General features: G+C 33.0%; 2 protein-coding genes across 3 annotated transcripts; one reads left to right on the top strand and one right to left on the bottom strand.

The window, feature by feature from the left end:
• Window positions 1-1,970: 1,970 nt before the first annotated feature.
• Window positions 1,971-16,417, bottom strand: Rrp5 (Ribosomal RNA Processing 5). Of its 2 annotated transcripts, none has more exons than XM_074175028.1 (20): window positions 16,262-16,417; window positions 16,076-16,201; window positions 15,662-15,826; window positions 12,886-13,159; window positions 12,651-12,820; window positions 12,219-12,449; window positions 11,733-12,154; window positions 11,242-11,497; window positions 10,961-11,189; window positions 7,132-7,376; window positions 6,932-7,072; window positions 5,994-6,195; window positions 4,955-5,071; window positions 4,646-4,844; window positions 3,791-4,244; window positions 3,528-3,734; window positions 3,316-3,444; window positions 2,896-3,154; window positions 2,303-2,468; window positions 1,971-2,204 (listed from the first exon to the last, which is right to left on the bottom strand). In XM_074175028.1, exons 1-20 carry the CDS (start codon window positions 16,340-16,342, stop codon window positions 2,042-2,044), a joined length of 4,236 nt encoding a protein of 1,411 aa, XP_074031129.1. In that variant the 5' UTR covers window positions 16,343-16,417; the 3' UTR covers window positions 1,971-2,041. The 2 variants fall into 2 exon arrangements, with proteins under 2 accessions (XP_074031129.1, XP_074031130.1); XM_074175029.1 differs by having other exon boundaries at window positions 16,258-16,371.
• A 1,654-nt stretch (window positions 16,418-18,071) lies between these two features.
• On the top strand, window positions 18,072-25,879 carry LOC111506475 (protein RCC2). The gene is made up of 6 exons (XM_023161543.2): window positions 18,072-18,313; window positions 18,390-18,724; window positions 19,857-20,183; window positions 23,422-23,760; window positions 24,699-25,013; window positions 25,093-25,879. Coding segments are annotated over exons 1-6 (1,446 nt in total). The 5' UTR covers window positions 18,072-18,312; the 3' UTR covers window positions 25,222-25,879.
• Window positions 25,880-26,965: the final 1,086 nt, after the last annotated feature.

The raw sequence follows: 26,965 nt of genomic DNA, 5'->3' as shown, positions 1-26,965 counted from the left end.
TAATTTAAAAGGGAATAATTCACCCAATTATAATCAAATATTACCGAAACATCCCGAAATATAAAATGAAATTTGATTTCTCAGTATGAAGTGAACGTCTACGATCCAAAAATTACAACAAAAAATACAGGTCCACATTTAAAAATTCAATGATGGGGGTGGCCCAAGTCAGATGACACCCTATATAAAAGATTAATGGACATATTCTGAAAGCCCACATCAAGTGCCAATAGCAAAATGTGGACATGTTTTCAATATGTATACGAATAAAGAAGATATAGGCAAAAAAATAATTTTGGATTTTTTGGTTTTTCCTGTATATCTCCAGAACCAGAAGAGCTATATACGATTGTTTCACATCATTGAATAGGTCTCTAAAATCCGCAACTTTGCTACAATTTAACCGACACTCTATCTCTTATCGTTTACGAGATCCCCATGTACAGAAACGAATTTGAATAGCCCTGTATATACATGTCAAAGCAACAATCAATATTGCCACTATAATATTCTGCAAGCTATAGTATCTTTTACTTGATAATTTACTATTAACTGTTTAGAGGAAGATTGAGGGCTTAATATACCTTTTATAATAATAATAATAATAATATTTATTTCTTTGGTTGAAAAGTACAGTTGACAGAAATCAATGCACAATAAACAAAAAAATGTCAATTATAAAAATAAATGTAAAAACATATAAATGTAAATAACTACATGTAACCATATTATAAAAGTCAGTCCAAATAATATGTAACCATATTATAAGTCAGTCAAAATAATATAAACAACACAATAACACAAACAGTGATAAACATCCATAAGTAATAAAAGTAACATATAAATACCTATAAAAATATAAATGTAACTAGTTATAGACTATAAAAAAGCCAATAAAATATAATCAACACACAATTTCTCAAGTAAACACTTTAACCAAATGTGCTAAAGCTCAAGATCTCAGGTTAGTTGATTGGTGAATTCTTGAATGGTGTAACAATAAGTCCTATGAAGTAGCATTTTTTTCAGCTGACTTTTGAACACATTAATATTTGGAGAATTCTTAAGATCTGTTGGAAGCATATTGTATAATTTACACCCACTGTACTCTACGCTTTTTTCATACAAAGAAGTTCTATGAGCGTTTGGTACGATTAGATCTTTCGAACGAGTATTGTGGTTATGATTTGGAAGAGAGGACAGAAAATTGGATTTATTTTTGAAAACGTATGCACTAGCCTTTAGTATGTAAGTAGGTGCTGGCAACTGTGAGAATTTTTAGCTGTTTAAAAGCATCTTTACATGAATCACAGTACCCTAGCTTAGCTATTATTCTAACTGCATATTTCTGGAGGAGAAATATCCTTTTAACAGAAGCACTCTTACCCCAGTTGAGAATGCCATATCGAAAGTGTGAATGGAAGTTAGCATGGTACAATGTTAAGAGTATTATACTAGAGCTGCAGTGATTTGACATGAATCTAATAGAATAGTAGCTTTTCTTCAGTTTATTGCATAAGGTATCAATATTTGATTCCATATTAATTTTTTATCTAGAACAATTCCTAGCATATTTACAGTTTCTACAGGACTAATTGATTTTTCACTATTTTCATATAGTATCACATTCGAATCCCTTTGACCATGTCTGCTGAACAATATGGTTTTAGTTTTAGATTTGTTGAGTTTCAAATTATTCTTTTCAGCCCACAATATGATTTTATCATATGTATCCTCAGCAGTTTCATGGAGTGCCTCCATGTTGTCTTCAACAATCAAAATATTTTTATCGTCAGCATAACTTGTAACGAATACAGAGTTTGTTTTACTGATAAACGTAATTAGATCATTAGCAAATAACAAAAAAAAGGGGCCTAATTCGAACCCTGGGGAACTCCCTGCTTTATATCACAATCATCGCCTCTACATTAACATTCGGTAGAAGGATAGAAAAAGAAACTTTCAGAATATGCAAATGGAATTAAAAAAATTAGTTTATTCACTAACAATAAAAACGAATAACAATACAACAAGTTTAGATTTATCTATTAGACACTTTGGCAGCATATTCCTTAGCCTTCTCCTTCACAGCTTCAACAGATTCCAGAGTTCCATGTTGTTCTTCGAACATTCTAAACTTGAGGAATAATGACTTCATGCTCTTCAAAGGTAATCGTTGGCAAACTGACCTCTCCAAAACTTTCCTAAGAAGAAAAAATGAATCTCTTACTGAGCACACAACATAAAACCCTCCAAATCAACATATGAAAACTTGATATTTAAATGTCATGAATATATTTACCTCGCCTGATCGATTTTATTTTTCTTAACAAGCTGATCAACATAGGTAGACCAAACGTTCACTTTCTTAGGATCAGAACTCAAAATGGTCTCAAAAATGGCTGCACCTTGCTCCTCCTCCCCAAATTTATATTCCATGATCGCAAATCGAACAATAATTTCCATTTCTGTAATAAATTATGAAATTTCAATATAAAACGTATAGATATCCTAAAAATAAGAACTAGTGCAGATGAAATAATGTAGTTACTGCTCTGAGTAACCTTTCATTTTTGAAAAATTACTAAAAAATAACCCTATGTTACAATTATTGGTCAATCTCATGAAATTTGTCAGCACTTTATTAATTATTCTGTAAATACATTATTTTTTGTATTGCAACTCTGATATCTGAATTGTTTCAGTATGACCACAGAAACTTTACAATCATAATATTAAGTATGTCGTCAATTCGTCTAAGAATCTGAAAAATTGCCTACGACTAATGTTTTTAAACCTATTTCTTCTTGATGTCCTGAATACAAGTTATCATCCAAATGAAGACACCTGATTGAAACTAAATGTTGACTGTAAATGTTGACCAAACAAACTTACGAGTTTTTTTGTCCATAATAGATTTCAACGAAGCATCCTTCAAGTTCCTGGCTTCCTTGAACTGATTGATCTTGTAATACACTTTAGCCACCTCCAGCCACATACTAGGTTCTTGCTTGTGCTTGTTCCTGACTTTTCGTATTTTCTCTTCCATCTCGCTGAACTTGCCAGCTTCGGCCAACATCTGTATGGTTTTCAAATAAACTTGCAAGGAATCATTGTGAGTTAAGGCATCATTGAAAGTCTTGTCAAACGATTCCTACAAAAAATCGTGCTATTTATGGATCTATAGACCAGAAGTCCAGTGTTGTTCAACATGCCATAGAGAACGACCACAGAATAAGTGAGGAATACTTGAAATTGTTGATACCAGTACACAGTACAAATAATTCAAAACTACAACTTGAGTTCAAAACTCACCTTAGTACCCAGCATATTTTCCAGATTCAATAACGCCAACCATATGTTGAACCTTTCATCAACGAGAGTCAAATTTATAGATTCCAAAGCTCTTCTTGCCACAGCCCTTGCTTTGTCAAATTCAGTTGCCTAAAACAAAACATTGAATATTTGTTCTTGAAAAATACACCTCCAACATTGAAATTAGATTCATCGACTAATGAGATACCTACTGCCGTGTGAAGAGCAATATACTTTGTCCAAAGTTCCGAGGAATTAGGATTCGCCAACAACAGCCTATCGAATTGTTCAGCGCTTTCAGGTGCCTTTGTAGAGTCCGCAAGCTCTTTTTCTATCTTCGAGATCCGTTCCTCTTCTTCTCGCGCCAAATTCGCCCTCTCTGCCGGTGTCAACTTCCTCTTCTTCTTAACTTCTGTAGGCTACAAGTTACCACATTTAATTAAAAGATAAATTTCAACAAAAAGGTAAATATTACCTCCCCTTCGTCATCTGAAGACGAATCTTGTTCCATTTTAGACTCTGGAGCAAAGAAAGACGAAATTCCCGACATAACAGGAGCTGAACCTGGGCTAGAAGAGTTTTTATCATGAGTAATGGTTGCATTACTGTTCGGGCTCTGTAACTTCCGTTTTACTCCAGTTTGTTTCAATTGTTTATCTCTCATTTCACGATCGTTTTCAGATACTTCAACCCCACTATCTTCTTTTCCGCTAGTTTCTTCTTCCTCAGACTCCTCTTTGACTTCTGTATCCTCTTCTTCAGTTTCTACTTCTTGCGTATCAATTTGTTCATCTTCAGATTCGGAAACCTCAACTTTGGCCTTCTTTTTTTTCTTTCTCAATTCCTTATGTTTGGAATTTATTAATTTAGATTTCTCAAAAGTTGATAATAATTTTTTACTCATGCCAATTAGGTAGTCCTCAACTTTTCTGAAAAAAAATCCACATAGTTTAGGCGAGATAAGAATATTTCTAAATTCACATTTTGGAACAAAAAAAAAGATGATTCTCAAATACTAACTTTTAAAAGAATTTCAAGTGATTGAGAGAAAACAGTCTACAAAGAGAGAAATGAGAGTGGGAAAGACAAGAGGAACTAGAGAAAAGAGAAAAAGGGCGAAGAAAGAGGAGAGAGTCAAGGGAATAGAGAGATAGAGAATATGAAGTTGTATCCCAACATATTCCAAAAGTAGAAAACGAAATAAAACACTAAACTAGGAAGAAAGTGAAGTTATGGCTATGGGGTGATAGTAAAGGTCATAAAACTAATCGTTGGCATTGGAAACTTCTCTTACTTCAATCTGAAAATTTCCTTTATTTGTGATACTCACCCGATTATATTAATTCTCACTTTGCTCTTCTCATAGTAACTCCTACATCCTTCTTGGTCGTTTTCGTGCAGAAAAATTGGAATGTACACCAATTGCCGGTTTCCCTTTTCCTGTTTTAGTACTCCTAACACATAATCGTGTTTGATTACCACAGTTTCCATTAAACAAGATGACAAACTTGTTAATTGCGTGGACCCATCTGGAACCAAGATAACAATTTTAACAAGTTTTTGATGATTTCATTATATTTTTAATATTACTGGGGTAATTCGCCATGGAGGAAACTAATGAAAGTTTATATAAACTTACCCTGCACTTTGTTGATCCGTTGACAAATATCTGGTTTCAGAGCAATTTCAGTATAATTATCGTGAAAGTTTTGAGATAAAAACACTCCCGTTATCGAAGTTCCTACTTCAAGCTTGCCTGAAAAATAAAAAATCATTCCTTTTTTGAAATCATTTTCACCCAAAAAAGTATCTTTTCGGGTAATTTTTTAAGCAAATTATAGTGTTGAAATCTTTGAAAGATTCATAATATGTATATTCAAAACTTCAGAATATGTATGAAATTTTTCAACCATGTATACCTGTCTCAATACATGCTTTCTTTCCAATAGTGCACTGCAACCAATAATGAAGAGAAAATTATAAACTCAAGTACAGGGGAATCTCTCACAATTATGCGGATATCTCCAATAATGTATTTATATTTTAATACAGTTGAAATTTGTTAGTGACAAGATTACTGGAGAAGCATTATTACATTAATAACTGTAATTATGCTTGAAGCTATTCTGGTTTTATTTCATCAAAAATAATATAAAATTCCTAAGAACAATAACATATAATGTGATTTTTAAAACAAGTTTTTATTTTTAAAAGTGAAAACTGTTACACCAAATAATTTTTAACGAATAAGTGAGGTACCCTCATTCTTCTTTCTAGTCTGCTAGAGTTGCTGTTCTATTTCAAGAATTCAAGTATCAGGTCCTTTGTCGTTAGATATTTCTACTTTTTTCTAAAAGAAATTGTATACTTTTCAACAAGAGAAATAAATACTGTCAGTATTATTTATAGTGTTTTGATTGGCCAACATACTTATACATTATCAAGCATTTGTTACTTTCCCACAACAAATAATGTTAGAAAAGAAAGTGATAGCTCTTGACAAAATGTTACAGTGAATAATGAAAATTTTACTTCTGAAATTATAATCACTTCTTTTGAATATAAAAACCTAATACAATTAGGTGAGCATTTGAACTACTGAATGTTGTTCTTGAAGTTGAAATATCATTCAAAAATTGATTTCAGTTCATGTACAAACAATAATATTGAATACATACCTGGACATAATCCGGGACTAACCAAACCAGGGGCACCATTGGGCAGCTTAACCAAGCATCCACCTTTCTCACCCAATCGTTCGATTTGACAATCAACTCTTTCTCCTGGAAGGTACTCACACAAATTCCATTGGTTTTCATTTCCAAAATTTCTCAGAGTCCTAACGTCATTCAGGTGGCCTGTGAAGTAAGCTAATGTGGACTGGAAAAATTAAGTAATTGTTAAACGAATCTCAATTGAAGTATAAAGAGAAATTTGGGTTTGTCTCAGTTTTAGGTTGATTCAAAAGTTTAGTCCATTGTCTCAATTAATATTCCTTCTGTGTTGTAGTACAATTTTTGACTTTTTGCCTTATTACTATATAATGTTGTTGAGCGATTTTTGGACAAAACTTTTGAAACAACTTGATGATAGTTTTCAGTATCGTAATTATAATGCAATTTGATCAAAATCAGAATTAAGAAGCACCTGTACATTCAACAAAATAGACCCACGGAGACTTTATTTCCAGCAAATGTGGAAAACTCTCAAAACTATAAAATAAAAAAAGGCAGTATATAAGAAAATTAGGTTCAAAATTTATATGATTGATAAATAGCTATACATTTGAATGAAGTTATTCTATTCTATTCTGTTATTTTTATGGTATTAATATGACAACAGCTCAAGAGCTGATTTTACATATATTAAGAATTACATAGCTCATAATCGTTGCACGTAACACTACTTTTTAGCAACCTTTACATTAATATAATATCATTTCTATAATTCCAGTTCATAACTTCTGTGTGGCTAGTATTCAAATCATGAAGTATGACTGTTGAAATATCTGATGAATGTTCATGAATTCGGAGTCCACAAGGTCTAATCCATAACCCTGTATTGTTTTCCCAGAAGTTTCTTGAAATATCTTTATTTTTTCACTAAAAAATCTTACCTCAACTTTTTTATTGAAAGTGTCACTAAACTTGATGGAGAGATGAATTTTTTTTGATTCTATATTTATGTCCATAATTTTAGCAATAATGCTCTGGTACAATTCGAACTTTGGTAAAGACTGTCCTTTATCCGCAATATCCTAAAAAAACAGAATGCAGTCAATAATTTCAATATCTCTAGATATGTCATATAATTTACCTGGTTTTTAATTAATATCTCCTCGTTATAATCCAAAATTAAGGGAAGAACCTTTATTCCCGACTCGCAATCTGAAATATAAGAACACCGGACAACATTTCCTGCCTGTAGCTTTTCGAATTTCTTCAGCTTCCATCTCGATCCTTTTTTTAAGGCTACAGCTTCCCTTCTCGATAGCAAGTTTGGCTGAGATTTGTTATCGATACAAATCAAATCGTTTATGGCATCACCTTCTTTATACATTCCTAATAATGATAATTATTATTCAAATATTACATTGAATTGGAACTTCACTTTACAGTAGAATGAAGAAGTAAGTAATAAAATTGAATGCAAAAAAAAATATTCAGAACAAAGTCTTAGTTTCAATTTGTCGTTATAAATGTTATCAAGCCCCTCTTGAATAGACGGATAGAAGAATTTTTTATATTATGTTTTAATCACTACTTTATTGAAAGCATTCACAGTATAGTTCATAGTATAAATATTAATGAAGACTGGACCAACTTAAATAATAATATATACATGCCATTCGATAAATTTGAAGTACTCACAATGCCTCACTTACGAAAAATAATCCGCGGCATGAACAATAAATTTTCTATTCATGAAATATTGAACTGTAGGATGCTAAAGGAGATATTTGAAACTATAGGACATACTATTCTAAATTTCGTTAATACATCGTTAACTACTGGTGAAATTCCACAAAGTTTGAAAATTAGCACTATTGTACCAATTCAAAAAGTTCCTAATACCAATAAAGCTGATGAATTTCGCCCAATCAATACATTACCACCTATCGAAAAGTTACTCGAAGTGGCTGTATACGATCAGTTATTACATCATGTTGAGTCAAATTGTATTTTAATGAATAATCAGTCAGGATTTCGAAAACAGTTTTCATGAGAGTCCGCGTTACAATTAACTTTATGCCATATAAAAACTCAATTGGATAATAAGAAATATGTAATTACTGTGTTCCTTGATCTGAAGAGAGCATTCGAAACCATTGATCGTAAAATATTGTTGGGTAAACTCAAGCAATATGGGATAAGGGGCAAGGTATACCAATGGCTAAATAACTACCTCCAGCAACGTAGCCAAAGGGTACGTTTCAAGTCTTAAGTTTCGTCTGAGTTATATAATGATGTTGGCATTCCACAGAGAAGTGTTTTGGGCCCATTATTGTTTCTATTATACATTAATGATATTAACCTCTTCGTGGAATGCGAATTCATTAACCTGATGATACCTTAATTGCTTGTAGTGACGTCTGCCTAGATACGGCTATTCAAAAAATGAATAATGTTTTACAATCAATTAGCAAGTATTTGAGTTTGAATAAATTGAAACTGAATGTGTCTAAAAGTCAGGCTATGATATTCACAAGTAAATACAGATATGATAACATTAATATTAATAGCCTTAACCTAAACATCAATAATGAACAAATTGAAATTGTATCGAATATCAAGTATTTGGGCTTCCAGTTGGATAACTTTCTGAACTTCAATACCCATTTCAATTATATTCATAAAAAATTTCAAAAAAACTTAATTTTTTCTCTCGTATAGCCAAGGAATTATCAACCAAAACAAAAAAACGGTATATAATTCAAGTATTCAGCCGCATTTTGATTATTGCTCATCAGCCCTGTTTTTGTTTGATCTTACTAAGCTGAATATGCTACAAAAACTTCAAAATCGTGGCATGAGAATAATTCTGAGAACTAATCGTCTAACCCCCATAAGATCTATGTTAGCAACGCTTAATTGGTTCTCAGTCGAAAAAAGAATGTATTATTTCACAATGATTTTTGTATATAAAATATTGAATAACCTGGCTCCTGTTTACTTTCATACATTTATAATATTGAATAGAGACATTCACACTTATAACACTCGGGGTAAAAATGACATTCACATTAGCAGCACTGCTTATCGCAGTACTAAGAACTCTTTATTTTTCAAAGGTTTCCAAGAATTTAATAAACTACCAGACTTCATTAAAACATCATCATCGTTGAATTTGTTTTAAAAACAATTGAAAGAACTTATTAAGATGAAATAGATATCGTACTGAAAGCAATTCTTGTAATTCTACTAATTCTATTAATTCTATTTTTAAAATTGTGATTTTCGTATATTATTGTTGCATTGTATTTCTTTTTTTGTGTTTGTCTAATGTTGTATATATACACCGTTGATTTAATTGGGATATATATGTATATTAGGGTTACCTATTTTTAAATAAAGATCTATCTGGAATCTGGAATTCTTAAACATAAAACTATAAAACTCGAACATTCTCCCAAATATATGGGAATAAAATTATTCAATCGGTTACCAGACCATTTCAAACTGATGAACACTGAAGCATTTAAAAAATCAGTTAAAAAATTGCTTCTTTCTAAGGCCTACTATAGTATTGGTGAATTTCTCTCGGACCATCTCGACTGAATGGGTTCATGCGGCTTTGGCATGACATATTCAATTTTTATAACTACAATTGTTTTAATTTTTGTAATTCTGACTTTTATTGTATTATTTTTACCTGCGGATCAACAATTTTATCGTTTTTTGTGATTTTTATGTTCTTAATACTGACCTATCCTATAAGTTTGTCAACGTCTTTAAGGATGAATAAATATTATTATTATTAAGCAACAAAATAAAAAATTGCAAAATGTTACAAAAGTATATTACTTTTCAGAAAACTGAAATTACGTTCGATTGTTTAATTGAAGCTTAAGAACATGAGTTCTTAGCATTTTGTGCTAAAGTAATCATTTTTTTGTGAGTTAGAATAGCATTAGGAACAGTGTTATTTTTCAATGGGCTTGTTGATAATGATACTGGTTTGCTTATAGACTGATCAAGTTAGGGGTATATTATACTTATCGAGCCTAATCGCTCCCAATACCTCTTTATATTTGCAGAAAAAAGAAAAATTCAGGAAGCAAGAGTTTAAATTGGTGGCGTGTCTGTTGACCAATACAATTGATGGTGTCTACAACGGTGTTGCCAAGTGTCAATTATTTTTTTCAAAAATATGAAGTTATGAAACATTAGAAAGAGTACATTGTCTCATACATTCAAGAGAGATAGCTGACTGGGTGGCAATATGGCTAATATATAACGTTGAATTTCTTATTTTTGGTGGGTGGCATGAATGCATAATTGATTTATTTTATTAGGGTTCATAAGCCTTCGAGAACTATTTAAAAATATAGCTCGTTAAATTCTATTTAGAACCATGGTTTTCGAGTACATTTTATTTCATATGGAGAATTTTTTCATGAATTTAAAAGTGAACGGGTTCATATACACTTCCATTATTAAAATTTCTGTGATATCAACATGAAAATGTCTACTGTCGGAGTTATTTCAAAAATAACGTTTTTATTGCGTTTTGTGTTATTTGAATCCCATGTATAATTAATTCTTCCTTCCAATACATTCCTTACACTTTTTTCTTAGATTTAGTTGTCGGGAGTGTGATTTTACTTTGAATCACAAATGAATGAGAAACTGTTTATAAATTCCGTGAATTTTACAATTTGGCAATGTTCATTAATTGTATTGTTCCTATTGGTCAATCGAACAAGAAGCAGGACTAGCCCCGTGACGTCACTGGCCTAGAAAATCCGATTTTTAAAAATTAATTACGGAAAAACAACGCTATTTACAGAGCTGAAACAAAGTACACTATTTTTCAATTTGAATTTACTACCAAATGAACTGTAAACCAAAAATCGTGAAACAAGCCCATTAGGTGATACAAATAAATGAAGAGATGTGTGAACGTGATGAAAAAATTTACTCACTCATTAGAGAGGGACATAGAGACACCCTAGTACCGAGATGATTAACAGGAATATTTCCAATGACCTGTTTCTTGACTGATCTGACTTCGATACTATCTTTCATGACTCTTCCGACTACCCCACTAACTCTCTGGCCTATTTCAAGTTCAAGACATTGTTTGAATTCCTCTGGCTGCTTCAGGCCCAATATAACCCTATCACTTTTGACGCGCAGCACCCAAGGATTAACCTAAACAAAATATTTATATAACTATAAAAACCACACTCAAAAACCAACTTACAATTTGACCCCGATAAAAATACTTTGTCACGTCAAGCTTCTCCTTGCCGTTTCGCCCTCCTAAATAATTTCTACTCAACCAGCCCTTGACGTTTCCGTAAAACAATACAAGAGCTCCTTCAGACTTCAGATGGATTACCACTCCAGTATACTGATCCCCTCTTTTGGCTTGCAACAGATCCGTTAGGCAGTTCTCGGAATCCACTTGGCCCGGTTTCATCGTCAATAACACAGTACCGTTATCAATGTTCAAAACTCTGAAAAATTGGAAGATGAATGACTCTCCGTTATTGCTATAACTATCCGTGGAAAATAACCATAGAATTGAATCTCAATATGTACTACATACTTCTTAGGCAAGTTAAAAAGTCCTAATTTGACAACCTAAACGTCGAATCATTGTAAAGGCAAATATTTTGAAAAACTATAAAACAATTTGCTTCAAAATGTTTTCCGACTTTAAATATTAAAAAAAAAAAACAAAACTCTCACCTTGCTTTAGATTTGAAACCTTCCTGGTATTTTTTCTTGATCGCCTCGCTATACTCCACATTTGACAGAAACAAATTAGGCACAAACCCCTTTGTATGGCCAAGAGACACTTCCAAGCCTTCATTTTTCACGGATGTTACCGTGACATTCACAACCTGGCCAATTTTCACGTCGGAAGACATGAAAATCTGTTCTTTGATCAACGCCTGCTCAACAGTACAAATGTACAATCTAGACAAACGGTTGTAGTCTAATATTCTGCAGGTATGTTTGGATCCCGCACCAAATTTCAAACTGATTGATTCCGAAATGTCCAAGTTGGCATTTTTCGGAAGGCAGTTCATGAGTCTCTTGTTGGTAACAAAGCCTTTTTCATCGGACGGAAGTCTCAGGTATATGCCCTTATAAGTTTTTGATACAACCTAGAAAACAGAGGGTTTACAATAAAAATATAGATATAAAATTTGTGCATTTTTATTATCATACCTGTGCTGACATAATTGCTCCAATTTTAGTTACAGGTGCAGGAACAGTGTCTAAATTCCGTAAAGTCAAATACGTTATTTTGGTAGGGTGGTCTATGTATAACACATAGGCAGTTATCAGTTTGCCTTCCTTATAATCATCCAATTTTTTTGAAGGTGTGCTCAACTGATTTTCATCTACGAAACCGAAATAGTCGTTCAAAAACTTTGCATGTATACCTTTCGCAGTAATCTAGAAGAAAATAAATACAAACTATATGAAAGAAACTCCATGTTGACAACATTGTATTTAACATTACAGTAATCAAGTTTTTCAGCATAGAAGACAGTCATAATACTAAATAATAATAATTGATGCAAAATATAATCACATCACTTGATAAATACATGTAAAATATTCAAAGAAATACTTTATTACAATGCTGAATCCTACCTTTTCGATGAGAATTTCAATTTGCATTCCTGGAATAAGGTCATCCAAAGTTTTGATTTCATCAATTTTTGTTGCTTTCAAGTGTTCATCTCTACAGCTAACTCTCAAGGTTGTAGCTGTATTTGAACTGTCACATTTATGTATGGTACACCACAAAGTCTCCCCAATAGCTACAAAAGTCATCAATAATATATTGAAAATAATTTTCCAGAATCGTTCAAGATGAAAAATTTACCTAAATCCTTTCCTGCGTCAACATTCTTCGAGGGTAAAAACACCCTACAGTTCTTAACACCGACATCAAGTTCAAAGCCATGATCAAGAACAGACCGAACGGAAGCCCACATCAGCATTCCTTTTTCGAAAGTATTGTGTATTTTTTCACTATAGATGTCACTGGGATTTAAGGAACATTCCACATAATCTCCGTTTTCTCTGATTTCAATATTCAGAACTTTCACAAGAACGAATTGCCCAACTTTGAACATTTTTCCCAAGATTTCAGAAGCCTGAAAGTAAAATTGATAAAAAACAATAAGGTAACTATTCGATTCAACAGCTCACACTAGTTTTTGAGACATTTTCAATTAGACTTACATATTTTTGTCCACTATTCGGTCTATTTTCGGAAATACAGTCACTATAAAGTCATAAATAAAAAAATCTGCAATTTCAAAAACCCACTTCTTGTGAAATGGCGCAACTACATTTCATGATCGAATGCTGTGGATTTTTATCAACCCATTTCAAATGTTTTCACAAAATAAAAAACTTCTCTTTCACCGAAATAAAACTATTTTACTGCCTTAAACCCAACCTACTGCATTCCTGTGAAAAAGGCAAATTCTCGATATATTGCTTTTTGTTGATGATATCGAAATAATTTATTTGAAAAAGTTGTTTGGAAATCGATTTTGACCCTACATCCCGAATTTCAACACAAAATTCGAATTTTGATTTTTTTTTATAATTTTCATATTTAAATCTGATATTCAATTAATGGTTCTAAATAAAGAGCTACAATTTACAACTTCACGAATTGAACACCCTTATCTATCTTCTCTGTATAATAAAAAAAATATTTTGAGAACAGAACCCTTGCAATCAGAGTCACAAATTCATTAATAAATAAATTTGCTCCCCAACAAGGAGTTCCAAAAGGTTCTCGGTTATCTCCAATTCTCTATAATATATACTGCCACTATATATACAATCACAACTTGGAAGACAAGAATGAAAACCTTTACATCTTACACTATGCAGATGACACTGTCTTAGTTTCACACAACCACATGCTAGCACTCACGATAGAGAAACTGATTCAATAAATGGCAATTGAGACCAAACCCGGAAAAATAACAATTTATCAACGGAATGGTAAGAAGCAGGCAATCAGTAAAATACTTGGGAGTTAACATTGACCACCAGATTAACTTGAACAGCCATACAAAAATTATTAAAAAGTAATGCATCAATAGCGAAAAACACTTTTGGAGTCTGACATTTAAAAAAAAAGGAATCAACACTAAAACTGCAACTAAAATATATAAAATGATATGTTGTCCACTTCTTGAATATGCATATGTAATTTATTCAAGTTATTGTAATGCTGCATTAAATAATCTCCAAACAGCTGAAACATCTACACTAAGAAGTATTACCAATATGTGTCACCCTCAGAACATACTATACAATCCCTCAAACGCACTGCTGTATGGAACTACAACAGTGAAACCTATGAAGGAGAGACTATCAGACCTAGGAAACCGCTTTGCCAAAAATGAAAGTAACTTGGACACCCCGCAAGCATTATGAAGAGAAAGAGCTGTAAGACAACCAACCAAATTCAATTACCTGAAAAAAACTATTTGGGAAAACATCAAATCACTTTCATAATTTATATATTTTTTTTTTTGTAAGAAATATAATGTACTTCAAATCTATTAAATATGTAAAAATCACTGCAAATATTTAAAAATTGTACTTGCTGAGGGACTTGGGTCGATGGCCCTTTGGTATTCACCAATAAATGACATTTATTATTATTTATTTAGTATTTTTTGTTGACAGCATATTTTTTTTTAAATTTTGGTACTGAATATATTATTATACACATCTGTTGTTACTACGTATTTAACAATTCAGCATTCCTTTAAATAAAACACCACAGAAACGTCAAATATGACACTGTGGAAGGTACATTCTGCGTGACAGAACAGGTGGTATTCCTTACTTTTTATGATGTAGATTGACAAAAATTAAAAATTTTGAAGGGACTTATGAAAAACAAATGGAATTGGCAAGTGAATAAAAATTCACAGAAAGTGATTTTGAAAAGAGGCTGTAATTTTAAGAGTTTTTATAACCAGAAGCGAGTGGTCTTATCTCCGAAAGTGGACTGCATCACCAAATTTTGACTGCAGATTTGTAATTTACGTACAAAATTTTCAAAAACTAGTGCTAGCCATTAAAACAAATATTCTCCAAAGAATAGTACATCATATTATTAGTCTACTACAAGGAATAACTAACAAAATTGACTGATATTCATGCAAATAGCCAATACAATTTTTTATGTTGTATGTAGGGTATGCACATTAGATGAGCACTGTTTTAAATTTTCTTGCAGTTCTGTTTAAAATCTGTTTTTCCATTAACCAGCTGTCGCACCCCTACGAACAACAACCCTCAGAAGTCGAAACTTGTGCGAGCTAAGGATTAACGAGGTCTTACCTTTTAACGTGTGATTCCTAACACGGGTTGGACGGTAGCAAGTGAAGATCGATCGTTCAGACTAGGGCTTGAACCACCGACCAACACGGCAGTCAATTCGAGTGAGTGAACAAAGCACCCACGCCGAACCGCTTGGCTACCGACTGACCAATAAGTACTTGACTGTTGGTCAATTTTTGTGTTTAAATTAGTTAATTCCCAGGTAAATATTTAACTTGAGATGAATGCTAATTTATAATAATTGTTACTTGCTAATTGAGTTTGCAAAAATTCCTTACCTCATCATCCTGTTTCTCTAGCTTTTCATTTAAATATTTGGTGAGTGGGTCTGATATGTGTATGATCTTGATATGGCCAAAAGTTAGACCTGGTAATTCCACTTCTATTGTAAAATTTGTTGTACATCGTATGCACCCCAAAATGAGCATACCGCTCCGAATTGTCTGGAAACAAGTAATATTCAATGATGTATGTCAACATCCATGAAATTTTTTATTCAGTACCTATATGTGTGATTGATGACTTGTTTAATTTATGGTAAATGAAATGAATAAAAACACTTTTGATCCCATTATCAAGTATAATACTTGGTAATGGGATCAAACCCGAAACCGGTCGCATAAATAAAATTTTCCAGTGGTATTTAGACAAAAGTGTTTTTATTCATTTCATTTAAGTGATTCAGTACTTACTTTGTAAGATAGAGACCCCTGAATTTTCAACAAGGAATGAAACGCATCATCATTCAACGTTTCCTTTGGCGATTTTTTTTCCTTTCTTGGTTTCTTGGTTTTATCATGGGTTTTATTAGAGAACAACTATAAAGAAAAATATTGTTCATTTAGAAATTTAATAAAAATTAACGATTACCGACATACATTATCATCCTGTTTTGGTCTTTTCAAGCTTTTTTTCACTTGCCCTCCTCGAGGAAAATACTCCTCTTCATTCTGTGACATTGTTGAACTTTAATAATGTTTTTTTTCACACATGTAAAACTTAAACAAATTTTGTGGAACTAATTTAATAAGGTTAAGTTCTTCCTTCCTCTTCGCATATTACAGATGGAAGGTTATTATCAGCCAGTTGCCAATGACGAGTTTTAAGAGCTAGGACAGAGGCGTTTGAGTAAGCGTTTGAGTAAGGCAACGAAGCAGTCTTCTATGTTTCTAAACTGCAATCTGAAATATTGGAAGAAGCATTGAAAAAGTTAACACTATTACTAATATCGATGTCGTTTAACAAAAACCAATATTGATAGGTATTACATATTTAAATAGATCCGTTGTATTACTCCTATACACTTGGATCGACGAAAAAATACACTTGTAACATCAACAATTTTGATCAACAATTTGTGTATCCGATATCAGTCGCATATATCTGAATGTCAACCCCAATCCACGTCAATTTACCAATACAATGAAATCGCATATCTGCCAATGTATCAAGAATACCAAGTTTTCTATTTTATACATTGCGAATGACGAGTGATTTTGAAATTCCCGCCCATACTTCATTATTTATCATGTAAAAACACAGTCTATATTTCATTTTTCAATTCCCTTATCTGGCAAATGAACTAATTCACTGTGCTGAAGTTTAGTTATTGTGAAATATGTCAAATATGAAATATCCACTGATATTATTAGCTGTGAAAAAAATTGATTGTGTGGTAAAAAAGGATATATGAACAATATAATCTGTCGAACGATAGTAAGACGTCATCCATTGCGAACGACTTACGTTTGTGTATTTTTCTATACCGAGTATAAGCAGCGATCATCTAAACAACATTCCTTCTGATCAACGCCAATATTAACTGTTTGGTCTTTCTTTTCCACCTGTGGAAGAAAAAGATGCTGTATAAAAAAATATTTTATCGTATTATATTGATGACGCCTATGTATTTTTTCATCGACCCTGCAGAAGTTATATAGCAGAATACAACTGAGGGCTTTTCATTCATAATACAATTAAACACGCTCGAAGCCAAATAACTTCTTTTCATACATCTAGTGAGTAATATAGCTATTCGAAGTTCAGTCATCAGTGTAACATAGCAACAACCAATACACAATCGATAAGATGAATTCTCTGTGAGAAAGATATCGATGGGAGGCAACTAAAATGGGAAAATGAATATTTTTGAACGAATTTGGAAACAATGAAAATTCAAAATCTACCTAACTTGCTAGAAATTAATATGCATTGAAGTAATTTTCAGTATGCATACAGGGTTGAAAATAATTGAAAATAATTTCACTATATGAAAAACACAAGTTCAAGAATCTTCATTACTTTCCGAATCGAATATATTCAGGAACTTCCTACTCCAGTACGAGTCTTGTACAATTTAACGAAGAATTAGTTAAACTAGTGCAATGTATCGAAATTCGACAGATTATTTTCAGCAAATTACAAACGAACGTAGCAATGATATTAGATAAGTCGAACACCTGTTTATGACGTTTTAATTTTTATATTATTCTGTGAACTCTGACTTTTATGACCAACATTAGAAAACCTGAATACGTTCTGTGTAGACATGACAGATTATGTACGTTTGATTGACTTACGGAATCGATAAACGACATACGTTACGGAAATATTCCATTAGAAAGCACTCCTCTAACTTCAAATTTACGAGTTGTATGTTGGTAATAATCTAGTGATTTGTGCTGATGAAAGCACAATGAGAATACCGTTAATAAAAACACTGAAAAGTGCACCCAGTTGTTTGGCTTGGATGTTCTTCGTCTCCTTTCCTTTGGCTATGATTAGCCATTTTGCTTTGTGTTGAAGCCGGTCCTCAAAAAAGTGTTACTTTCTCTCCATTTTTACTTTCAATATTTACTAATTTTAGTGTATAATCCTGCAGGCTACAACGTGAAATAATTGTAAATAAGCGGTTTTGAAAATCGTAAAAAGTGAGTATTTGGAGGAATGACCTAAACCGATTGTTTGTGAGGTAAGCGTTGGCATAATTAACCTTTTCACTTTAAGTGTCCACCTCCACAAAAAGAAAGAGGGGACCCGCAAAGAAGGTTGCAAACAAGAAAGGGAAAAGGAAAGACCATCTCGATGTTGATTCTGACATGAGTGACGGCGGTGACAATGAAAACAGGGTCCAGCCCGACGAAGTTTTGATTGCTGGACATGGAGATGTCCTTGACGAACCAACCCCACTGCCAAAAGAACTGCTTAATTCAATGATTAAACCTGCTGGCCAGTTTATTTTCTTTGGAAATCCCAATTGGGATACCATGGGAAAGAGGGAAATCAAAGGACAGAAGGTCCTGCCTATGATGTATTGGCCACACAGATTCACAAATCTTAGGGTTAGTAATGCCACTTCTGCAAGTTTATTAGGTAAATTTTCGTTATCTGGACACCCGGCGATTTTGAAAAAATTTTTGACTGTACTTACGTATTTTGATGCGTAGATTACGAATCCGAAAGAAAAAAGCGGCGCTCTCCCTTATTTAAAAAGTTATGGCCCTTCAAAGTTCAGAAAAGGGCAACTTTTCAGCCTTCTTTTTCACTAAATAAACTATTTAAAAACACAAGCATTTATTCACTAGGTCACCTTTACACCTTATTCCTCCTTCTTTAACACTTTTCACTTCAATAATCAACATTTTTCTTATAAAAATATTAAAAAATGTACGGAGCTGCTTTTTTGGTACATATCACTGTATTTTACGTTTTTAAGGTTAATGATATGGTTGGTACGACTGATGCAGTCCATATTCCTGAAGTAAAGTTTTTCATAAGAAAAATGTTGATTATTGAAGTGAAAAGTGTTAAAGAAGGAGGAATAAGGTGTAAAGGTGACCTAGTGAATAAATGCTTGTGTTTTTAAATAGTTTTTTTTAGTGAAAAAGAAGGCTGAAAAGTTGCCCTTTTCTGAACTTTGAAGGGCCGTAACTTTTTAAATAAGGGAGAGCGCCGCTTTTTTCTTTCGGATTCGTAATCTACGCATCAAAATACGTAAGTACAGTCAAAAATTTTTTCAAAATCGCCGGGTGTCCACATAACGAAAATTTACCGTTTATTATTATGGTAAATATTCGTTGTAACGACCTGCACTAGTTTTTGAAAAAATGTAGACAGCGATTTCTATTGGTGAAACTAGAGGTGGACACGTTTTGCATTGACAATACATAAGTTCTGTCAAATACAATATTGGTGTAGTCCAAATGGAACATACATTTGTTGGAAAAGACAGTTTGTTGGGAAATATACAATTTTGATGTAATCAAACACTTTATAAAAAAAAGTGACGAGTGAATCTAGTTCAGCAGCATACGGGTGTGAAAAATAAGGTGTCATATTCGAGTAGTAAACTTCAGATTCATGAACATAAGTTTGAAAGTCTAATTGAAAATTTTTCAGAAACTAAACCGTTGAAATGAATATTTACCTGTTTGATTATAGCGTCATGATTATGGTATTTTAATGTATCAATAGATCCGTCTTGTTGTGAGTGGCTGCGTAGCGGGACACAGTGTTCTTGTAACAGAAGAAGGCAAAGCAATGACGTTTGGCCGCAATCCAAACGGTCAGCTCGGCATTGACAGCACTACCTCCCAGACTACTCCAGTGCCCGTACCTGCTCTGGAGAACATGAATATCATCGGAGCGGCTTGTGGTCGACACCATACTCTTTTCCTTACCGATTCAGGAACCGTATATGCTTGTGGTGATAACAAGTCTGGACAGTGTGGAGTTGGGAATCTGCAAACACAGATTCTTACTCCGACGAGGATCAATTATCGTGGGCCTCCTATTATTAAGGTATTCTTTATTTTTTATGTACATTTCATAAGAAGAATTGGTCAGAAATCATTCAGTTTATGGAATTTTTTTTTAGATAGGTACATGGTAGGAAATCTACCTTTTTTGGCTTTATATTCTTTCATTAATATATAACAATGAAAAACTTTACGAGTAAAGAAAAATTTACATTTACTATTCTTGAAATACACTTTTTGTGGAGAAGTCAGTGTTCCTTGCTGTTTTTCTGTGTTTACTATCTTCTACAATTTGGAAAATGAAGTGGGAATTAGGGTAAACTGAAAAGTTTACCCAGAAAGTAACTGCGTAGAAGAACAATTGAAAAATCCTTCAGAACTTGTCGTAATTTTACATTATGAGACTTTATATATTTTTCGTTGCTGAAATTTTATATAGAAGTGCAAGACGTATCAGGCTAATCAAGATTCATTCTCTCCGCACATAAATACTTACAATACACACTCATCCATCCTCCTTACATTCTATATGATCTCATCACAATTTTAATAAAATAATTACTACAAAATGTATTATATATTAAAACAAACAATAACTATAGTTACAAAAGTACATGCTTCAGATGGCTGGAAAGTGGATCAGACTCTCATGTATTTCTCAATGTACTAAAATTTTCAATCTCTCCAAATTTATTAATAAAATGATTTATAATAGAGGGTTCCTTGATATAAATGACAATTTTGTCCTTATCTTGAAAATGGTACATGCAGATTATTTCTCCTGCTAGTGCTATAATCATTTATTTGATTGTTTTTGGTGTAGTTCCACTCCCTTTTTTATATTCATTGTGATCAAATATGTTTACAAACGAGGTACAAGCTTCTGAAAAATTGTCTACAAGGGTGTATAGCTTATTATTTTTTTTTGCGTAACAAATAGTTTTGTAGACGTGAATTTCCCTAAAACATTAAACCATAACTCAACAGATAATTCGTTAAACCATAATAGGTACTTTTATAATTTTTGGAGACACAGTTTGCCTCAGCTGTTTGATTAGGAAGCAGATGCTAGCAATTTTTTTTACAAGAATAAGTATATGTTTCACCTACCAAGTTGGCATCTGAAAATGACAACTTGATTGGTGAAACACGCATCAAAAAAATATTGCATTCTGGTGATTGGAAAAAGTTTTTGTTTTTGGATAACTAGTCGGGAACAATGGTATGATAAAAAAATCATTCAAGTACATCAAAAAACTTATGGTTCAGATATGAAAAAAAAAAGAATTAATAAACACAGGATACAACATAGTTCCTTAGTCTTATATGAAGAAAATACAACTTTGTATTTTCTATTATTTATGTAGTTTAAATAACAATAACTTGTACAAGGTTATAAAGTAAGTAAACTAAAAGATAGTTAAAGCTTTTCTATAACTGTAAGATACTTGAGAGGTAAAACATCAAAATTTATATTAAAAATGCCATATTTGAATAACAATACAGTCATCTATAATATTTTCATGTTTAGAGAAAGTGATCGGATCTCAAAAGAGGATACTAACATGCATATATAAATCTCAATTTTTGAAAAGTAACAAAAAACTTAAAAACAAAGAACTTTATAAGAGGATTTTTTAAAAACATATTTACTTATTTGTGGAGGGAGGAGTCAATGTTTATTGCTGTTTTTGCTTATTTAATTTTCCACGCTCTGAAAAATAAACCGGTAAGTCAATAGTGAAGGAGTTGAAGTGAGAAGCTACTATGTAATATAAGCTACTGAAGAGTCCAATTAGTCAGTAACTTGTCGTATTTAAAAAAACTTTGCCTAAAAATTGAATAAACTATAAAAAGATTACATACTCAACTTTCTTTAGAGGGTTAATGTTTCTGGAAAGTAACCTCTTTCCAATTACTAAATATGAAAAATTCACTTGTAAAAACACCTCAAATGAAAACAGGTACATTTCTTCTGACAAACGTCGCCATTCTTTTGAAATTACCTGAAAAACAATGCATTTCAGGTCCCAAGCTTCAATTGACTTTTTTCATAAAATTAGTTCCAGATGAAGTCTTTATTTTTTTCACCGCAATTAGTAAACGCCGACTATAGACATCACTTGTTAATTAACACCAACACTCTTGTGATAATGGTGTGAAGTTTAGTTATTTCTTGAACAATCTTTTAATAAGTAGCATTGATGAAGTTTATGATCTGGGGTGTTTTGGTCAAATCCCTTTGCTTTGTTCCTCATATGTATGTTTCTGCAGCTATTGGGATTTATTAGTAGAAATTCTATCAATCTGAATATTAACCCTTTAAAATCAATATGCATTAGTTGTATTGTCCTTTCATGGGGAACTTGTAAATATAGTTCAGTCACACAAGACTATAAAATGTCTTCACAGAATTTTGACCGGTGATATAAATGTTATTGAGAATTTCAGTTAAATCAACTCGGAACCTTGAAAGATTTCAACTCAATATGGAGCTCAGGAATTCGTTTGAGGGTGACCATAGCTTTCACCAATGGAAAATGTCACTGGTTAAAAATTATTCTCATCTAGTACATTCTAAATTTATATTGTATTGTGAAGTCACGATAGAACATCTACTGAGTAAAGAACCGCCACCAAAACGTTTCGCGTGTGAAGTGGAAGTGCTTGTGACTGTTAAGCATGTTCTGGTAGAGAGCGCGCTCTTCACAGTTGAGAGATTGAACAATAAAATTCCCTCCAACCTAAGGAAAATTTTCCAAAATACCAACAATATTGTTGAATTTCTTAAAGAATGTAACCTTTTATTTAAACTTTATTGCAAACAGTTGCATATTTTAGATATATTTTATTTGTTTGCCGCAAAGAGCTACGGCTGATGCGGTTTTTTGCAAAAAAAAAAAACAAAAAAAAAGGTTTTACAATCGAAAGAGTGTTCTTCAAAATAATGAATTGAAAACAAGTATTTTCATCTGAAAACTTTGGTCTAATTTGAGACTGAGAGAGACTCATCTATGTAAAGTTCTTTATTATAACTTTTCCATTTCAATGTATCTTGAATGTGCAGACTGAGAGGAACAATATCAATATTCCTAAGAAGTAGTTTTATATGGGCTATCTTCTAGTTTGATTCTGATAAAAACACCTGTGTTTTAATCTTTTCATATTGTATTTTTTTTTTTGGTAAAAAAATCCTATAATTTATATAATGAAGGAATAGAAATCAAGAAAGAGACTTCCAAAGAAATCATTCGGTATAATTACATTGTTTTTCGTATTAGGTAGGAGCTGGGGCAGAATTCTCTGTGATCCTGGATGTAAAGGGAGGGCTGCATTCGTTTGGGCTGCCCGAATATGGCCAGCTGGGCCACAACACTGATGGAAAGTATTTCAAAACCAGTACCAAGCTCTGTTTTAACTACCAGACGAGCCCCAAGCGAATAGTTCTCTATATCGAGAAGAGCAAAGACGGACACGTATCTCCGGTCGATGTCACTGAAATCGTTGACTTCAGCTGCGGCCAGAATCATACGGTGGCCATCGATAGCAAGAAGAGGGCTTTCTCTTGGGGATTTGGGGGCTTCGGAAGGCTCGGCCATGCTGAACAAAAAGACGAGATGGTAAGTTATCATTTCTTTAATTTTCTACTTTGAGATCAGTTTGAATTTTTTATTTCACACCAATTTGAAGTTTCTTGGGGATATACAAGGCGTTCAGAATATCACGTTTCTGACAAATTTTCAATGAAAAAAGCTTTTTGAATACATGGTAATAAAGACGAATATTTTTCATATATGAAAGTTGATAGAATGAAATTTCAATGATTTGTCCATCATTTCTAATGATTTGTTTTGACTTACATATCCGAGATTTGTCGGATATAGTCAAACACCCTTCGTGGTATTAGCCAGGGGAGTAGTGGTTTTCTGATAGGTGTCAGTCCATTAACCTATAGTGTAGGTAATTTGAGACTAGCCTGAACGAATTGTTCCTTTTAGATGATTTGATTTATAGACTGTCTTCAAGTATACCCACTGACTATATGTGAAAAGTTTTTTCTTTATACGAGGCAAATTTCGGATATGCGGTTGGTTATCTCGTTCACCGGCAGATGGGGCGATGACAAATGTTGTTCGCTTCAGCCTAGTTCGAGGAATGATCTCTGAAGGAATTCGATTTTCAATTATCGGAAATCATCGACTTCATGTTGATGATAGAAACACTACCTTGCACTGACGAGTGGCCAAACAGCCCAAAACCGGTCTGCAAGTGTGTTCCAATAATTGAAAATAGATTGCGGCAGTTGTATCACCAACAGCATATGTAGGAATAACTTCAGTGAAGAATCCTGCATTGACACCTGTCGGATATAATCCAACGCCCTCGTGGTATTAGCCAGGGGAGTAGTTGTTTTCTTATAGATGTCAGTCCATTAACCTACAGCATAGGGAGTTGAGACTGGCCCGAACGAATTGTTCCTTTAGATTTTAGATGATTTGATTTATGTATGCCCACTGACTAAATGTGAAAAGGATTTCAAGTTGTTCCCTTTTTTAAGGTTCCCCGGCTGATCAAATACTTCGACAGCCAATCTCGAGGGGTTAGATCGGTTCATTGTGGCTCGACTTACTCCTTGGCTGTAACAGAATACAACGGTTTGTTCATGTTCGGACAGACAAAAAAGACCGGTGAAGCGAACATGTATCCCAAACCCATCCAAGATCTGGCCGGATGGAATATCAAAAACATCGGCACGGGATACACGTCTATTATCGTAGCCGCCGACGAAACCGTCATTGCCTGGGGAGCTTCACCCTGCTACGGAGAACTCGGCCTCGGCGATATGCAGAAGACCAGTACTACACCAAAGGAGGTAAGCTATACTTTGTAAAATTTTGAACCGGCTCTAAGGACCAAAACGTGAACTAGTTAATGATGATATAATCTTTCAGGTTACTAGGCTGTCGGGACTCAAAGTAACTAGCTTGGCTATGGGACTGTGCTTCACATTATTGGTTGCTCAGGACGACACCCCGGAACAAAAGCAGAAACTGGAGGCGTTGAAAGAATACATACCTTAGATTTAGGTGGAAATACACTTAGAATTTATGCTATTCCATGTATTTATGTCGGTAAAAGCTGAACAGTATCGCTTCGACTGCTTGACTGAATTTTCTTGTATCGAATTGAAATTGGCCACGACTCCATGTGTCCCACATTGGGCGCCGTGGTGGCTTTTATATTCTTAGACGACCTTCTGAGATTGAGAAGTATATTCCTTGAAGCTGTGATTGTGGATATTTATAATGCATGCCTAGCGGAAATGAGGGTGGCGTGTAGCTTTTGATCGATTTCAATTCCTCCAACTTGAAAATTCAAGCAAGAGATCGACTATACCACTTGATACGGATAACAGTTTCGTAACAAACACTAAAGATTAGAATTACACAAATTAATTAGTAATGGATTTTGGTTTTTTGAGCAGATATTTGTAGAACTCTTTTAGATGTATATTGTGCAGTATTTTTTTTACTTTTATATATATTTAATGGCAATTTACAACTTATTTTCAGAATACTCTCAGTAGATTTTTCTGCAGGACAAATTTCAGGTAGAGTATTTTTTGCCAGTTTCAAAATTCCGTGAAATGTCGTCTTCAATGTTCAATTATAGTGAATGTCTTTTTTTTTCTTGTATTTGTTTAATTACGATATAAAAATAAAGATTTACATTACTTAACCAGTATTTTGTGTAATTTCCTGATTTTTGATGGCCTGGTAGTAGAGGGAACTAGAAATAATTGTAAGTATTCAATATTTAGTAATATATAAAACAAAATTTCTCATTTGCAATAACATGGAGGTTGTTCTCAAATTTAAAAGTATATTTTATCAAGCATAGCGTCAGGAGTACATCTCTATTGAATTGAAATTGTTCATACATTGGCTTCCTTCAATTCGATTATGAACTGTGAAACTCACAGAGAAATATTTGCTATAACATCGGTGGGCATTGATGTCAGTTCCACAATCTGGCAAATACAATCTGGCAAATACCTATTTGTTATTTCGGTGCTTTTATGTTCTAGCCTGTATCTTTCCATATTTGTTTCAACATTGATGTGCATTTGCTGTCGAATTGATTTGTTATGGATTCACTGATCTCTGATGGGAAATAATAACTATCCATGATTATTATACAATTTTCACAATAAAATTTATCTGAGATCCAGTACATAAAACTATTCTACATTGTCTTTTAACAGTAGATACCTAATTACAAAACTTAATTAGATTAATGATTAATTCTGGTAAAACATAGATTTTGAAAAAACAATTACAATACAGAATTAGTTTTATAAAATCAGGTAATTCATAAAATTTCAAAACATTCATCTCTCCCAACATACCTGCACAGTAGATTTTGTTAAATGCCTGCAAAAAATCAACTACTTCCCCGGCTGATAACATGTTGGATATTGACTGTTAACTAGTAACAGCTCCATCTGGTAAACAAAGCCCCAAGCGAGGAAGAAGCATCCCATGTACCAATACTCTTAGTCTTTCAAATTGGAAACGGCTCTAAAGTTTTGCATACTGGAAAATTTGAATTGCCTGATAACTAAGCGGATAAATGGAATAAAAAATATGTTTTCACAAGTGCTGACAATTTTAATTGAATTAACCCAAAATCGTAACACGGAATATTTCACTATTGGTGAAATGGCGTCTTCTTAGGGGGAGATGTCAACTTTAATCTCCTTTACTATAAACAATAAACGTGTCTTGGTAGTTGTAACAAAACAAAGTTTACCTTTGACTGTGG

This window comes from Leptinotarsa decemlineata, unplaced genomic scaffold (assembly GCF_025532065.1).
Source record: "Leptinotarsa decemlineata unplaced genomic scaffold, Ldec_3_MD MMD2_tig00000882_RagTag_RagTag, whole genome shotgun sequence".
Taxonomy (NCBI): domain Eukaryota; kingdom Metazoa; phylum Arthropoda; class Insecta; order Coleoptera; family Chrysomelidae; genus Leptinotarsa; species Leptinotarsa decemlineata.
Note: the sequence above shows the minus strand (reverse complement) of the source record. Positions and strands in the feature narration are given on the sequence as shown.